Consider the following 18,135-nt stretch of genomic DNA (forward strand, 5'->3'; position numbering starts at 1 on the left):
CCGCCTCGGTAGGAAGGACACCCATCCCCCTTGCCCAGCCCCGTTTGCCTCTTTGGACGCTGCATTGGATTCTTTAGCCAAGATCTTTCATCTCAGTTTTATCTTTTACTGTCTCACCTCTTAGGGATTCCTTTACCCAAGCCATTTACTTCTTTGCTCTTAAATTTTCTTTCACTTTCTACTCCACTGCTTCAGATAACGTATCCAGTTGGCTTTACTTTAACATCTTTATCTTTCTAGGCCATTCTTTTAGCTATTTGTTTCTCTATCAGAAAAGCCCAGAGGCCACCTCACACCTCTGTCTCCATTTTTTTCCTCCCTTTTATAACTCAGAGGGCTTTAGAATATCAGAATTAGTGGTATCTTTCCAACCTACCTCAGACTCTGCGCCCTCTGACCTCCAAACTCTGGAGCAGAATAAGGGATCAGAGTCGCTGGGCCCTGCAGGAAGACCTCGGAGCTGACCCCTATTCTGTCCCCTACCCCACAGTCATCCTGGCCAGGGTCTGTTGCTTTGTCCTGTCCTTCATGCCACCTTCACCTGCCCACAGTAGCAGCCTTCCAATGGACTCCCTGCTCCTGGTAGAGCCACCTCTTCTGAAGAAAAAGCCCAAGCTCTTCTCTTGGTCCACAAGGCCCTGCTCCCTCTGGCCCCTCCAACCTCTCCAGCTGCATCTCTCCCTATCCTCCTCCCCAGCCTCAGCCTTTCTGGCTGAGCATCACGGAAGACCAGATGCTCAGATGCTTTGGCTTCTTTCACTTCCCCAAACTCAAGGAGTTTCTGTGCAGCACTTGCACCTGGCAGAATGCCTTTCAACCCTCTGCCCCCACCCTCATTTACCAAACTCCTCTGTGTGGAGGAGGCCTCAGCTTGGAGTTCCACTTCCCCAGAAGACTTCTCTGAAACACACCCCACCTCCCTCCTACCCCGCTTCACCCTCCCCTGGATTGTGTTCCCCTGGGGCACTTTCCCTTCATAGGACCCACTGCAGGGAGAAACGTGTTGGTGGAGATCTTTAATATTTTTCATGCCCACTAGACTGTGGATTTCACATTGGCAGGACCATTTTGGTCTCATTACCTTGGTATCTTCAGTCCTGGTCCCAACACATTTTTTGACTAAAGAATGAACAGGTGCCCCCTCCTTGGTCTTCCCTGATGCTCTGCAAAGGTTCCCCATAGTTCTTACCTGGCCTCTCTCCTCAGGGGTGGGGTCAGGTGCTGTGTGGAAGACAGGCCACTACAGCACAACTGAAACCTTAGACTCTGGGGGACTCTGTAGCTAGGATACAACTTCCCCCATACTATTGACTGGTCACATAGCCTGTACCATCGGGGTACTCGTGGGCAATAATAACAGGCAAAAACTAACAGACATTTAGAAGAACAGACATTTCAAAAGAAAACATCTATCAGGAAAATGATTAGAATACATGGATGAAAAATTCAAAATTAGCCTAATAAACATATTACAAAAGATAAGGGAGAATATTAGCAATATGAAACATGAAAATATAAAAAAGAACAAGCAGAAATATAAGGTAGAGAAAAATATAATTATTCCAGTGATCTATGGCTTCATAACAAATTACCCCAAAACAGTGGCTTAAAGCAACAATCAACAAAAATATTTATTTGCTCACAAATCAGTAAGCTGAGTAAGCTCATCTCTATTCTACATGGCATCAGTTAGGACTGGAGGATTCACTTTCAAGATGATTCATGGGAATTCCCTTGCCGTTGAGTGGTTAGGACTCCTGCTTCCACTGCCAGGGACCCGGGTTCAGTCCCTGGTCCAGGAACTAAGATCTCACAAGCCGTGGGGCGTGACCAAAAAAAAAAAAAAAAAAAAGACGATTCACTGACATTACCAGCAAATTGTTATTGGCTAAGAGCTCAGTGGGGCTGTGCACCAGGGGCTGGGTCCTCTGCATGTGGACCTCTCCCTGGGCTGCTTGGCTTCCTCATAGTATAGTGGCTACAGTCCATGAGTAAGCATCCCAAGAAGCAGGACAGTTCTCTGGGCCTACGCCTGGAAATGGGCACAGCATCACTTTTGCCATATTTCACTGGTCAAGCAGTTACAAAGCCCAGATTCAAGGGGTGGGCAGACATGGAACCCATCTTTGGATGGGAGAAGCACATGGGACCATATATTAAAATTACCACAATAATTGAAACAACACAATAGGTAATCTAATAGCATAAAGTTATAATCGAGAATGAATCAATAAATTGGAAAGACCAAGTTAAGAAATTCTTCCAAAAGAAGAAATAAAAAACAAAGAAAGAGAAAACAGAAAAGAGATATGGGAGGATAGAAAAACAAGTTCTAACATCTGCACAATAGGAATTCCAGAAAAAGAGTAAAATAAAAATGGAGAAAAAGTACAACGTGAATGAACCTTGACAACATTATGCTAACTGTAGGAAGCCAGATACAAAGGTCACCTATTATATGATTCCATTTGTAAGAAATATCCAGGATAGGGAAATCCATAGAGACAGAAAGCAGATTGGTGGTTAGGGGGAAAGAGAAGGATGGGGAGCAACTGCTTAATGGGTAGAGGGTCTCCTTTTAGGGTGACTAAAATATTTTGGAACTAGATAGAAGTGGTGGTTGTTCAACATTGTGAATATACTAAATGCCACTGAATTATTCACTTTAAAATGGTTAATTTTATGGTATGTGAATTTCACTTCAATAAAAATAAATTGCTAGAACTATAGGGAGAAACTGATACATACACCATCACAGTGGAAGATTTCACCACAACTGTCATGCTTACAAATAGGTCAAAAAAAAAAACACAAAAACCCCCCCAGCAAGATATAAAAGATTTTAATAACACAATTAATGACGGTGACCTAATGGACATGTATATAGTTCTACATACAACAATTGGAAAATTCCTTATTTTGGTCAAGTATACTTGGAACATTTACAAAAAATGATTATTGGTTGTGAGGAATACCTCAACAGAACTTCTGCTTCCAATGACGATTGTGTAACAGCGGCCAAATATTCACACACCATAATAATATACAGTATATAGTTCACAAAATGAACACACCAGGTAACCAGCACCCAGATCAAGAAAGAGCACTTTACCAACAATCCTGAGGCCCTTCCTCATGCCCCCTTCCAGTCATTACCTCCCCTGGGGATACCCTTAAACAGACTTTTAACATCATAGATCAGTTTTGCTTGTTTTTGTACTCTATAGAAATGGAATAATATGATAGGTATTATTTTATATCTTGCTTCTTTCACTCAAGATTATTTTGTAAGATTCTCACAAGTTGTGGCGTGTGACTGTAATTTGTTCTTTTTCATTGCTGTGTACTCTTCCATGGAGTTAATATAGCACCATTGATTTCTCTATTGTTAGGTTATTTTCAATTTGAAATTATTAAAAATAGCTCTTCTATAAATATATTTGTTCATGTCTTTCAGTGCACATGTGTGCAGGCATTTCTGTTGGGTCTTTATTTTTAATTTAATTAATTAATTAATTTACCTATTTATTTATGCAGGCTATGCCAGATTATCGTTGCAGCATGCAGGCTCTTAGCTGTGGCATGAGAACTCAGTTGTGGCATGCATGTAGGATCTAGTTCCCCAACCAGGGATTGAACCTGGGCCCCCTGCATTGGGAGCGCAGAGTCTTACCCACTGAATCACCAGGGAAGTCCCTCTGCTGGGTCTTTAGGGAAAAAAAAAATTAAATCCTTGGGAATATGCGTCTTTAACTTTAGTAAATAATGTCAAACTCTTTTTCAATGCAGTTTTTATCAGTTTACACTGCCACCAGCAGGGTATGAGAGAATACCTGCTGCTCCACACCCTTACAAACGCTTGGTATCTTTCATCTGTTGAATTTTAGTTATCCTTTTTTGTGAGTTTTATTTTGCATGTCCTTAGGGACTAGTAAAGTTGACTACCTTTTCATTTTCTTTTTTTAGTATTTATTTATTTATTTGGCCACGCTGGGTCTTTTTTTTAACATCTTTTTTGAATTTTATTCTATTTATTTTTATACGTAGGTTATTTGTTATCTATGTTATACATATTAGTATATATATGTCAATCCCAATCTCCCAATTCATCCCACCACCACCATCCCCCCTGCCACTTTTCCCCCTTGGTGTCCATACGTTTGTTCTCTACATCTGTGTCTCTATTTCTGCCCTGCAAACCGGATCATCTGTACCATTTTTCTAGCTTCCACATATATGCATTAATATGTGATATTTGTTTTTCTCTTTCTGACTTACTTCACTCTGTATGACAGTCTCTAGATCCATCCATGACTCTACAAATGACCCAATTTCGTTCCTTTTTATGGCTGAGTAATATTCCATTGTATCTATGTACCACATCTTCTTTATCCATTCATCTGTCGATGGGCATTTAGGTTGCTTCCATGACCTGGCTATTGTAAATAGTGCTGTAATGAACATTGGGGTGCATGTGTCTTTTTTTTTTTCCTTTAACATCTTTATTGGAGTATAATTGCTTTACAATGGTGTGTTAGTTTCTGCTGTATAACAAAGTGAATCAGCTATATGTATACATATATCCCCATATCTCCTCCCTCTTGTGTCTCCCTCCCACCCTCCCTATCCCACCCCTCTAGGTGGTCACAAAGCACCGAGCTAATATCCCTGTGCTATGCAACTGCTTCCCACTAGCTAGCTATTTTACATTTGGTAATGTATATATGTCAATGCTACTCTCTTACTTCGTCCCAGCTTACCCTTCCCCCTCCCTGTGTCCTCAAGTCCATTCTCTATGTCTGCGTCTTTATTCCTGTCCTGCCTCTAGGTTCATCAGAACCATTTTTTTAGATTCCATATATATGTGTTAGCATACGGTATTTGTTTTTCTCTTGCTGACTTACTTCACTCTGTATGACAGACTCTAGGTCCATCCACCTCATTACAAATAACTCAATTTCGTTCCTTTTTATGGCTGAGTAATATTCCATTGTATATATGCACCACATCTTTAGCCATTCATCTGTCGATGGACACTTAGGTTGCTTCTATGTCCTGGCTACGGTAAATAGTGCTGCAATGAACACTGGGGTGAATGTGTCTTTTTGAATTATGGTTTTCTCTGGGTATATGCCCAGTAGTGGGATTGCTGGGTCATATGGTAATTCTATTTTTAGTTTTTTAAGGAACCTCCATACTGTTCTCCACAGTGGCCGTATCAATTTACATTCCTACCAACAGTGCAAGAGGGTTCCCTTTTCTCCACACCCTCTCCAGCATTTGTTGTTTGTAGATTTTCTGATGATGCCCATTCTGACTGGTGTGAGGTGATACCTCATTGTAGTTTTGATTTGCATTTCTCTAATAATTAGTGATGTTGAGCAGCTTTTCATGTGCTTCTTGGCCATCTGTATATCTTGGAGAAATGTCTATTTAGGTCTTCTGCCCATTTTTTGATTGGGATGTTTGTTTCTTTAATATTGAGCTGCATGAGCTGTTTATATATTTTAGAGATTAATCCTTTGTCCATTGATTCGTTTGCAAATATTTTCTCCCATTCTAAGGGTTGTCTTTTCATCTTGTTTATAGTTTCCTTTGCTGTGCAAAAGCTTTTAAGTTTCATTAGGTCCCATTTATTTATTTTTGTTTTTGTTTCCATTGCTCAAGGAAGTGGTTCAAAAAAGATCTTGCTGTGATTTATGTCAAAGAGTGTTTTTCCTGTGTTTTCCTCTAAGAGTTTTATAGTGTCCGGTCTCACATTTAGGTCTTTAATCCATTTTGAGTTTATTTTTGTGTATGGTGTTAGTGTTCATAATTTCATTCTTTTACTTGTAGCTGTCCAGTTTTCCCAGCATCACTTATTGAAGAGCGTGCTGGGTCTTAGTTGTGGCACTCGCGATCTTCATTGCTGGTGCAGGATCTTCGTTGTGGCATGTGTAATCTTTTAAGCTGTGGCAAGTGAACTCTTAGTTGCAGCATGTGCGATCTAGTTCCCTGACCAGGAATCAAAGCCGGGCCCCCTGCATTGGGAGCGCTGAGTCTTAGCCACTGGACCACCAGGGAAGTCCCTTTCTAAGAGTTTTGTACTTTTATCTTTCGCATTTGGATCAATAACATATTCAAATAATTTTATTTTGTATGTTTTATTCTATATGGTGTGAACTAGGGGTAAATATTCTTTTTTTTTTTCACAAATGGACATCCAGTTTGTCCTTATGGGTTCATTCAGCTTCTCCTCCACCTCACATCCAGCTCTCCTTTTTAACTCTGGCCCAGCTTACCTGTACAGATTTAATACCCAACACCAGATCAAGCAGCCTTTTCCATTGTCTCCTATATGTGCATAAAGTCTAATCCCTATAATAAATCTCTTATTTTATATCATTCACTGTGGATCTACTTATCTGATCAAATATTTACTGATACGATGCTCTTAAAGTGGGAAGACTCACTCTATTTGATGTCAAGACTTGTTTTAAAGTTGCCGACATGGGACTTCCCTGGTGGCTCAGTGGTTAAGAATCTGCCTACCAATGCAGGGGACACTGAGCTCCTGTCCGGGAAGATCCCACATGCCGCGGAGCAGCTAAGCCCGTGCGCTACAACTACTGAGCCTGCGCTCTACAGCCCGCGAGCCACAACTACTGAGTCCGCGTGCCACAACTACTGAAGCCCACGTGCCTAGAGCCCATGCTCCGCAACAAGAGAAGCCACCGCAATGAGAAGCCTGCGCACCGCAACAAAGAGTGGCCTCTGCTCGCCGCAACTAGAGAAAGCCCGCGTGCAACAACGAAGACCCAACGCAGCCAAAAATAAATTAATTAGAAAAAATAAAGTTGCCGTGATTAAAATTTTATAGTATTGATAATACAATAAACAAATAGCCCAAATAAATGGAACAGAATTCAAAGACAGACCCACATATATATGGACACAATTTATGTCATACGTGGCACTGTAGTCTCTCTGCTAATTTCGAGTTCCCATGGAAGGAACTTCGATCTGGCTCTGGCCCACCCTTGTGGATTGGGAGAGGAAAGTGGTCCGAGATGGAAGGCCTGTAGTAAGCTGAGCAGATGGCACTATGTTCCTTTTTTTTTTTCTTTCCAAGACCTGATTTCTCCACCTCCATTAAAAAATCAGTTTAAGAAAAAAAAGAGGACCTTATCTGAAAAATCTAAAAGCTTTTCATGCTTCCTCTCTTGATATTTCCAAACAAGTTAGTTTATGCTACAAAAGGTATCACCCTTTAAAAACAAACAAACAAAAACAAACAAATTTTTTAAACCTTTCAGAGAGAGATTGGGAACTACCACTGTCACACTCCACGATGGGATCAACTCTGCACTTGATTCCGTAGTGCTCTTCTGTGGGCTCAGGCTTCTAGAAAAATAAGGTAAGATGCCTCTGCCTTTCCTGAGAAAGACAAAGCTGGAGGCCAATGGGAACCACCCATCTTGAGCAGCTGGGGCTAGAACATAAGACGGCTCACCAACCAAGAGCCCACCAGACCCAACCCCCCTGCCTGTGAAGAAGGAAGGACATTCACACCTGGCTCTGTACCCAAAATATTTATTCTCAGCACACCTATGTTTGTGCCTGGACCACTAGGAGGGGAATTTTGTGAGACTTTGACACAGTGACCTCTGGAGGACTGGCCAGGTCACCAGAGCCGCAGGATGAGGATTGAGAAGGTGGCAGCAGCCATGAGCCCTAGAACAAGGTGTGGGGAGGCTTTTGAGGGCCTCTGGAGGGCCTGATTGGTTGGCCACTTGTTTCCCACCCGGTGTGTGGCCAGGTGTTCATTCTGAGGCTGAGTCAGGTGGGAGTGGCACGACCTGCCCACCTGCCTGTTTGGAAATTCATCCCCCGCAGGGCTCTGGCCACTGTTTTCCTCTCTCACCTGGGGATGAAAGTCAGCAGTCAGTGGCTTCCCCAGCACCCACCCCCCCATGCCCGCCACCTGCTGAAACACTGAACCATCTTTTTGCCCAGCCCAGCATACCTGTTCCACTTGTCTGAAGACCCGCAGCAGGTTTCCACGAAGGACACCCTGCAGCTCTTCCTCCCTCCAGCCACGCCTCAGCAACTCCTCTATCAGTACCGGGTATGTGGACACGTCCTCCAGCCCCTGTGGGAACCTATGTGGCCACCAGCTGGCTAGCTGTGGACCCGATTCTGGCCTAGGGCCCACTGTCACACCAGCCCCAGCTACATGCGGGAAATGAAGGTCCGTGTTCTTCAGGCTACTGAATGGAACTTGGGAAGCTCCTTGAAGACTGGGCTTCTGCAGCATTTACCTGCCGAGCAGATGCTCAGTCCACAGCACATCTACTGGGCTGGGAGTGGAGCATGTGCTGGGCAGATGAGATCTCCTGTGAGGGGGTGGGTACTTAACAACTGTGATGGCTTGGAGTGGGAATGGGTCCACTGGGCCACAGGAGGGACAGGGAGAGTCCAGGAAAGAGGTCCTGGGAGTGGGGAGATGTCAGGTGGGCTGGAAGACCAGAGTCTGTGGTGGAGGCCTGAAGGATGGGAGGACCATGGGATAAGGAACTGAGACTAAAGGACTCCCCACTGAACCCCCACCCAAGACAAACCCCAGGGGAAACACTCACCGGCCAGACCCATCATAGTTTCCGCTAATCCCGATGAACTCAGATCCAGTGACGGCTCTGATGTGGTCAAAGTGATCTAGGGGGTGAGCGTTTTGGTGGGCAGCACGAGGCTAGAGTTAGATCCTGGGACCAGCCCTGGTCTGGGGGAACTCAGCGTGGCCAATTCCCCTGCCCACAGCACTCCAGGACATAACAGCTGACTCCACAGAGCTCCCAGCCCATTGTGAGTTCTGAAGTGGTTATAGGCTAGACACTGGACCCAGAGTGAACCTCAGGGCCACCAACCCCTTTGGATCTTTTCCTGCCCAGGAGCCACCATGCCTCTGGGTTCCTTGAGAGCCTGGTTGCGGGGCTCTGCCTGCCCTTTCCAGAGATGTGGGAGCAAATGTGAGACTCAGAGGCAGAGGCAATTGCCTCCCCAAAACCCATCAGCACTGGTTGTATCCCTAGATCTGGGTTCAGGGCAGTGAAGAGCTGTGTCTGCTCCCCTGAGCTGTTGGGAGGCCTGCCCAGGGCCCAGCAGGTACGCCAGACGCCTAGAGCTGTCCTGAGGGCCCTAGTGGCCACAGGCCAAGCTACAACTGCACAAGGAGTCGAAGCGGGGCTCACCTGCCACGGTGGACACGTTAGCAAACAGGTTACACGGCAGCACCCCCGTGGACAGCGACACCATCACAATGCCACCATTTTTCTTCTACATGGATAAACAAGTGGACACTCAGCTTGGCACTTCCGGCCTGATGGCCTGCCACCTATGCCCTGGGGGCCCTGATAGGGTAAGTGCTCACTCCTTGCCTGAGGGGTTGGGTAAGGCTTCACTTCTCTTGGCCCCTGGGTGGAACCCAAGGGTGAGTGAGGCCTGGGCTGGTAGCTTTGTTCAGGGTCAAGGGTCTTTGGATAGGGACTTCCCTAGTGGCGCAGTGGTTAAGACTCCTCACTCCTAATGCAGGGGGCCCAGGTTCAATCCCTGGTCAGGGAACTAGATCCCACATGCATGCCACAACTAAGAGTTCTCATGCTGCAACTAAGGAGCCTGCCTGCCTCAACAAAGACCCAGAGCAACCAAATAAATGAATAAATAAATAAATATTTTTTAAAAAAAGGATCTTTGGATGAAGCATGCCTAGTCCCAGGTTTGAGGGCTGGGGTGGCTGCTCACCAGAAGTTGCAGGATGTCATCGGGAACATTCAGCATATTGTTGCACACAGCCTTGGCAGCTGAGTGGGAGAAGATCACAGGGGCCCTTGACACCTTCAGGGCTTGCCGTGCCAAGGTGTCTGACCCGTAGGACAAGTCCACCATCATGCCCAGGCGGTTCATTTCCCCTATCACCTTCTGCAGGGACAGGTGGGTTTTTTTTTTGCAGGGGGGTGGGTCGGGAGGGACGCACGTGTATGCACATATCTGTAGGGAACGTGCGGGGTAGGATGTGGAAAAGGAGTCCTTACCTCACCAAAGCTTGTCAACCCACTGATGTTGGTGTAGAAGTGTTGAAACTTGGTGGAACTCTCTGCCCTGAAGGACAGCCAGAGGAAGGCAACCTAGCAGGCCCTACCTTGGCCAACAGAGCCTGGACTTCCAGGCTCTCTGTCCATCCATCCCACCTCAGAACAGGGTGAGGATCTGGACCAGCTGCTTTCTGGGAGTGTGAGGGACCTGCTGAGACCCCACAGCCTCCCTCTGTGGACCCCTCTGTCCTCACCTCTCTGGCAGTTTCCCCACCATGCGTCTACCGTTCCACCCTGGCCAGGCACTGCTCACCAGGGCGTGTTGCAGGTGAAGGTGAGTGTCAGGTAGCGTACTCCCAGCAGATAGAAACTGCGCAGCACAGAGAGGCTGCTGTCTAGTGAGTGACCACCCTCCACACCAATAAGGCAAGCCAGCTTTTGAGTGCTGTTCAGTCCTAGAAGAGGGCAGAGAATCAAGCGGTCAGAGCCCAGGGCCAGAACCACCAGAGTGAGGCCCTGACTATCCTCCCATTCCCCAGCCCACCTCTGGCTGAGGTCACAAGCTCCAGTTCAGAGTAGGAGGCACACACGCGACGAATGAGGTCAATCTGCTCCAGCGTGAGGCGCACAGCATCCTGGTCCTGGGTGTGGCATGGTGCGTAGGCTGACCAGAACTGGGGGTTGGTCCAGGGGTCCAGAATGAGATCAGGGTGGACTCCAAGTGCCCTTGGCCTGCTACTCCTCCTCGGCCCCCAAGATACTCATCTGGGTCAGTGGCCCTGAGTGCGGCACTGCATGACCCCGTGGTACCTTGAGGACTATTCAGCTTGCTGCCAGCAGCCAAACCGGCAGCACCCGTCCTCATCTGCCGTTTGTCCATGTGCTACGTGAATGCCCCAAAGGCAATCCACCATATCCTTTGTGGTTTCAGAGCCCCCACGCTTGCCAAGGATTTTCTGATCACTTTCTTTGAGTCTCCACAGAACCTGGGCACCCATGCCTCTGGCCTGCTTTGACCTCCAACACCCCTGCACTCTCCAGCAGCCCCACGATGGCAGACTGCGTGTCCTCTGATAGTCAGAGGCCTGTCTACCCAGGTTCCTGTAGCCCCCACATTCCCCAGCGGCCGTTAAGTGTGTCCCTCTGGTACCTGGGCACCCACGAGGCCATCCCTGAGCTTGTCCAGGCTGGTTTGGCCAAGGCTGAAATTGCGCAGGTTGCCCTCCTGTAGCTCGTTCCGGAAATGCTGTTTCAGGAACAGGGGCAGGTGGTTCTGGCTGGGGGGGTGGGGTCAGGACAAAGTAAGAGTAGGGGGCGTGGCCTCCAGGTCCTGGGCCTGTTCTGTCCCAGCCCACCTCCTCCCTCACACAGACGGTAGTCCTGAGGAGGAGTTCTTAGGTAGGGCGTTCCACCGACAACGGGGTAATGGGGACGAAGGCGCCAGGGGTGATGGAGGAGAGAGGGGTGGTGTGAGGGAGCCTCCTACTAGCCCTTCCTCTCCTGCGCAGGGTCGGGTTCAGCCCCCACCAGCCGGCACACAGCACCGACGCACCCATCCACGAGCCGGAAGTCCCGCATCAGGGCCCGCGCGCGCTCATGCAGACTCGGGGCTCTCGGGGAGCCCGGCGCTGTTGGGGCGCTGGAGGTGTCCGGCCTGGTCGAGGCGCTGGGGGTTCCCTGCGTGGTCCGAGCGCGGGTTACCGGCCACAGCAGCAGCCACAGCAGGAGCAGCAGACGCAGAAGAGGCCGCCGGGTGAGTGCGCGGGGAGCCTCGAGGCCTACGGGCAGCATGCTGCACAGGGCCGAGCAGGCGGGCAGAGGCGGGTCTCGAGAGCCTGAGAGGGGCGAGCGAGAGTCAGAGGGCGACGATGGGGTCCCGACCGTCGATGTAGGTGACCCAGCGGCGCGGCCTCGTCTGACGCGCGGCTGGAGTCAGGACGCTCGACAGACGCGCGGGGACCCACAATGCCGCCTCACAGCGTGGCCGCCAGGGGGCGATAGGATCTTCCCGCCCCGACTAGAACGGCGCACTAGTGGGCCACGCTGGCTTCTGTTGCGAGCGCCCGCTAGCGATGCATCGCGGGCTCCCTCCGCCCCTGCTCCCGGCCCTCCAGCCACCCCTCCTGAGCTGTGTGTACTTACTGACTCGGGGAGAAGGCCCGTGGGGGAACTGGGAGGGGTCCAGGAATCTTCCTAATTTCACCTCTAGCCAAGCAGGTCGCAGGTCCATGTGGGGTTTTAGTTGCAGGGATATTCCCGCCCTCCAACGGGTTAAATATTCCATGAAATTCTAGGAAGAATTAGAATTCAGAAGAGTGAATTCGATCTGTATGTTTTGACGGACAGAAAAGTGATTCCCTATATATTTTTAATAAAAATGAAATGTAAGAATAATACTTATGGGAGACCATTTTGTTTTAGTATCTCGTGTTAAAATTTACTTCTGTGTATGTGTTGTTACACACACACACACACACACACACACAAAAGACCCTAGAGGAATATACATACTAAACATTAGTTAATGGTCGCCATCTTGGGAAGGGGGTTACCTACTCCCTGGTCAATTTATGTCTCTTTTTTTTTTTTTTTTTTTGCGATACGCGGGCCTCTCACCGCTGCGGCCTCTTCCTTTGCAGAGCACAGGCTCCGGACGCGCAGGCTCAGCGGCCATGGCTCACGGGCCCAGCCGCTCCGCGGCATGTGGGGATCTTCCCAGACCGGGGCACGAACCCGTGTCCCCTGCACTGGCAGGCAGACTCTCAACCACTGCGCCATCAGGGAGGCCCCTGTCTCATCTTTTTTTGTATATGGTCATCCTGGCTGAGGGAAGTCGGAGGCAGTGCTGGTGAAGGCTGGCCATGGTGGTAAGAGGTTCATGAAGGCACCAGAACAGTAGCTGAGCCTTGAAAGGATGGGGCTTGGATACTGCAGGGGAGTGGAGAGGGCATCTGGATTGGCCAGTAGCCTAGGCAAAGGTCTGGTTTGAGCAGGATGACTGTGCTGTGGGGAAAGAGCTGGAAGAGTCTCCAAGGCACAGAGTAGGGGGACAGGGTCCAGTTAGGGCCCTTGGTGCTAAGAGCATGAGAGGCTTAGTCTCCTAAGGATAGACAGAACTCCTGCTTTAGGACAAGGTGGTTTCCCGGCTGGGCAGTGGCCTGGACAGTATAATTCGTTGTTTTCTGCAGAAAAAGCTACGGTTTAGGGGGAACTGATCTCAAAACTGCAGTTGGGTGGCATCTGAGCCTCCTGGGCCTGCATCAGGTCCTGCCAGGCTGAGAGGGGCCAACAACACAGGCTGAAATCTAGTCTGAGTTGTCCCCCGCCTTTTGCATTTGTGTGTGTCTCCTCTCTCTTGGACTCCCTGACAAGCCGGCCTCCCCTCTCGGCGCCAGAGGGACCTTGGCCTCTGGTGACCACTGCCCTCTGTCCATCACTGCCCCCTGCCTCTTTCTCATGCCTCAGGGGTAAGGACAAAGTCTGACCTGGTTGCCTCCAGCTTGCCTTCCTCAGCTCAGGAAGGACAAAGGGGGGTGGAGGTGTTTATATTCTGGTGACTCATACATCTGAGCTGACCTGCCACGGAGGTCTTCATTTAAGTGACATTAAACAACCTAATGCATGATGACTTTGCTGATAGTTTCTCAAAAGTGCAGAAGCTTTTCGTATACATTTGTTTCCTATATTAGTCTTAGGTAAAAGGAGAGGGCATAATGTTTACAGTTAATTTTAAAATGTTATCAAATTAATGCATACGCAGTTTCAAATGTCTGGTTGACTAAGTAAATAAATCAAAGTTACAGTCCTCCTGACAATCATTAGAAAAGTTGGGAAAAATATGAAAAGGATCTTCTGGAAGGCATCAGGGAGTTAACAAGATACTGAAAAATTACTTGTGAAGGATCCAGGGAGGGTGGAAACTCAGAGGTGGGCCAGGTCTTTGGGCTGTTTCTTCCACTAGGGACTTTGTGGGGCTAAGGAAATAGAGATTAGTATCCAGGGTCCCCCAAAAGTAAGGAAGAACCCTGAGGAGTTAGAACACAAGACAGCGCACCCTAGGGGAAAGAGTGAATCAGGCCTCAGCAATCCTGGTTATCAAACAATTGTCTCTCAACTCTAGATCCAGCCTTATGTTATTCTCTGCTCTGTGAGGCTGGGGCTTGAACTCTTGAAACCACATTTCCTAGCCACCCAGCTGGCTTCCTATTACATTCTGCCAGTAGGAGTTACCAGAGAAAGGGAGATGGAAAGACAGGAGAGGAAAACAGGAATGTCTCCCTCATTTTTTGTGTTTATGTCAGTGCGGCTCCAAGCAGTGGCAGTTGGCTGCGAGCTCCAACTTCTTCTGGCCATCGTTGAGCAGCCCTGTCATGCCCATTCAGAACACCTGTACCGACTGAGCAGAGCCTTAGATACCCTAGAGGTCTGAGCGCCAGCAACACAGGGCCCTTCTATAAGCTTCTATCTTCTAGTAACCTCCACCTCTTCCCATTTCCCCCTAATTGGACTCTGAGCTGGATCAGCTCAGCTTGGAAGGCTCTGAAATGGGATTAAGGTGATCTCGGAGTGCTGCTCAATCCATCCAAAAGAAGTCAAGCAAGGAGAGAACAGGTGAAACAAATAGAAAGCACTATTAGAACTTTCTGAGTAACAGTTCAGAGACCAGCCAACTTGGACCCTGAGGCAAGAGGAAAAATGTGTACTTCTATACACATTATATATGTATTTTTTAATGGTTAGTTTTTCCAGAATATTAAAATAGTTGAAAAAAATGGAAGAACTTAAAAGTAGGTGTATTAAAACTCACAACACTATTTTATGTTTCCATATTTTACTTACACGCAAACCAGAATTATAATTTTATTTCCCTGGCTTTAATGGAAGCAAACTCATGAATAATATTTTCAAAACCTGCTTCTTCGCTTAGTTCATTTTCTATTGATAGATTGAATGTTTGACAATTTCTCTTGACCAAGTGACATTCTTCAGTAATTTTTTTTTGCCGTACACGGGCCTCTCACTGTTGTGGCCTCTCCCGTTGCGGAGCACAGGCTCCGGACGCGCAGGCTCAGCGGCCATGGCCCACGGGCCCAGCCTCTCCGCGGCACGTGGGATCCTCCCGGACCGGGGCACGAACCCGTGTCCCCTGCATCGGCAGGCGGACTCTCAACCACTGCGCCACCAGGGAAGCCCTATGACAGCTTTTAAGATAATCTTTGGGGGAATTCCCTGGTGGTCCAGTGGTTAGGACCCCGCATTCTCCTTACCTAAGGCAAGGGTTCAGTTCCTGGTCGGGAAACTGAAATCCCACAAACCGCACTGCATGGCAAAAAAAAACACCCCAAAACCAAAAAACAACCTTTGGTCTTTGGCTCCTTGAAGTTTGATTTTTTTTTCTGTTAAGTTTGATTTTGAAATGCATTTGGTGGTATTATGAATAGTGCTGCTATAAATATTATTTCATATACCTTTTTAGGGAACTGGGGAACATATGTATGCATTCCTCTTGGATATATAGCTGGGATGAAATTGCTCAGCCAATGGGATATGTGTAGATTGTTAGCATTAACTATTATCTTTTATTAGTCATTATCTTTTTTTATCATGTTATTTATTATTATTACCTCTCATTATGTTTTAAATGAACTTATTTATTTTATCTTATTTATTTATTTTTGACTGCGTTGGGTCTTCATTGCTGCGCGTGGGCTTTCTCTAGCTGTGGCGAGCGGGGGCCACTCCCGCAGCAGTGCGCGGGCTTCTCAGTGCGGCGGCCTCTCCCGTTGCAGAGCACGGGCTCTAGGTACGTGGGGCTCAGTAGTTGTGGCATGCTGGCTCTAGAGTTCAGGCTCAGTAGTTGTGGCGCACGGGCTTAGCTGCTCCGCAGCATGTTGGATCTTCCCGGACCAGGGCTCGAACCTGTGTCCCCTGCATTGGCAGGTGGATTCTTAACCACTGTGCCCCCAGGGAAGCCCTACCTCTCATTATTAACTCAGTGTATTAACTCAATTTTGGCTATAATTAGTGCAGTTGCTATTATCATTAATGAACTGGGGGAAGATGGGGTGGTTGTCTAAGTAGTCTGAACCGATTAGAGAGGAAGTCCCTGAGGAACAGGGGAGGAGGTGTGCCCACATCCAGAGCAGTCTAGCCATTGGAGGTCCATGGCCCATTAAGTAGCCTGAGATTCTGGGCTCTGTCCAAATAGGTACAAAGATCATTTGTGATCTAGGCATGTTCTCTTCTTGGGCATCTGAACCAGCATTCCCTGAAAGATCCCCAGGTGGTACTCAGTGGGTCAGGATCTGGATTGAGGTGAGCTACACAGAGGGAACCGAGCCACCCACTGTCTTCTTCCAGTGCTGAGCCAAGCCACCTGTGTTTCCTCAGGCCAATGCCAACAGGTCTTCCTTGAGTATCCGGTGTCTAAACTGCAGGGTCCCCCACCAAACCCCAGTATTGGGAGCCTGCACCACAGACCCCACCACGGAGAAGGACACTCACGCTGATTCCATTTCTAAAGCATTTATTTTCACGAAATGTTTGTGCTCGCATGCAAGGAAACTTTGTGGGGTATCTGTGGCTGCCAAAGTGACATCTGGCAGGATTAACTGGATCACCAGAGCCAAATAATGAGGACTGGGAAGGCAGCAATAACTGTGGGGCCTGGGCCCATGTGGGGGCAAGATTTTGAGAATGACCACTTAGGTGACAAAATGGGATTCCCACGAACCGCAGCTCTGGTTAGTTTCTGGTCTGGAGCCAGATCCTCTCTCTGATGCAGACGTGGGAGGACGGAGCGGCAAGAGCTGCCCAGCTGCTCATCTGGGAACTCATCCTCCAAGGGACTCTGTCCCTCGTTCTCTTCCTGTACCTGGAGGTGGCAGTCAGCGGGCAGCACCTCTCACAGCACCCCCGCATACACCTGCTCAGACCATCTGCTCAGAGCTACTCTTTTGCCCAGCCCAGCATACCTGTTCCACCTGTCTGAAGACCTGCCGCACGTTTCCTCGAAGCACACCCCAGAGCTCTTCCTCACTCCAGCCATGCCCCAGCAACTCCTCTATCAGTACCGGGTATATGGACACGTCCTCCAGCCCCTGTGGGAACCTGTGTGGCCACCAGCCAGCCAGCTATTGGGCCTCAGACCTGTTCCCTAGTCCTGAGTCAGAACAGAAGCCCTATGTGTCCAGGGTCCACTGAACCGCAGCCCTGGTCAGATGTGGAAAATGGAGACTTGGAGAGAGTAAATGATTCACTCCTGCTCTTCATCCTTCAGAGGAAGGCCCCCAAAAGCACCTCGACTATTCACCAAAAGTCATCGAATTGTACTGTTAAGATCTATGCCTTTCACTGAATGCAATTTTTGCCTCCATTTATAAAGAGAAGAAAAGCTTTTTAAGAACTGGGTTGACCCCCCTGCATGCACAGGCCCAACTGCAGGCAGAGAAGATGGTTAGCCCAGCCCAGACCTTGCTAAGAGTCTGCTCAGAGGCCGTGGGTCTGCTGGCACTGGATGGGCGCAGATGCTGGGCAGATGAGCTCTCTGTGGTGTTTGAGACAAATATGATGACCTAGAGTAGGGCCAAAAAGACAGAAGAGCCCAGGAAGCAGACCCTGGGGGAGGGGAGATACCAGTTGGGCCAGCACACCTGAGGCTATGGTCAAGGCCATGAGGACCACAGTGTGGTGGGCACAGTGGCTGTGAAAGCCCCACTGCTGCCCAGCCAGCCCGAGACAAGCCACGGTGAAGCACTCACTGGCCAGCCCCGTCATAATCTCCGCCAATCCCGATGAACTTGCATCCAATGACTGCCCTGATGTGGTCAAAGTGATCTGAAGAATGGAAAGTCAGCAGTGTGGGGCTTCCAGGGCAGGGGTGGGGGTGATGACTGGCCTCTGTTGATTCCCCTTTTTGCAGCCTGTAGGCCAAACAGGCCAGTTCCTTCATGGCCTGGCACCGAGAGTACCAACTAGAGGGTCCTGAGGTTTGATCTGAAGTGATCCCAGCTGGCTCTAGACTGGACTTCAGATTTGGAGTGGACCCCAGAGCCCCCTGTTTGGGCCA

The 18,135-nt window shown here is 48.5% G+C and overlaps 1 protein-coding gene across 1 annotated transcript; it reads right to left on the reverse strand.

The window, feature by feature from the left end:
- Positions 1-6,856: 6,856 nt before the first annotated feature.
- Positions 6,857-18,135, reverse strand: LOC111179350 (dipeptidase 3). The gene is given in 13 exon segments (XM_089903242.1): positions 6,857-8,141; positions 8,301-8,391; positions 8,394-8,512; positions 8,619-8,694; positions 9,228-9,312; positions 9,778-9,954; positions 10,068-10,134; positions 10,381-10,522; positions 10,612-10,741; positions 11,218-11,344; positions 11,620-11,815; positions 17,041-17,177; positions 17,828-18,135. Coding segments are annotated over 13 exon segments (2,016 nt in total). The 5' UTR covers positions 18,019-18,135; the 3' UTR covers positions 6,857-7,663.

This window comes from Delphinapterus leucas, chromosome 20 (genome assembly GCF_059928025.1).
Source record: "Delphinapterus leucas isolate spDelLeu-1000000601 "Yukka" chromosome 20, BTC_Dleu_Yukka2, whole genome shotgun sequence".
NCBI classification, from domain to species: domain Eukaryota; kingdom Metazoa; phylum Chordata; class Mammalia; order Artiodactyla; family Monodontidae; genus Delphinapterus; species Delphinapterus leucas.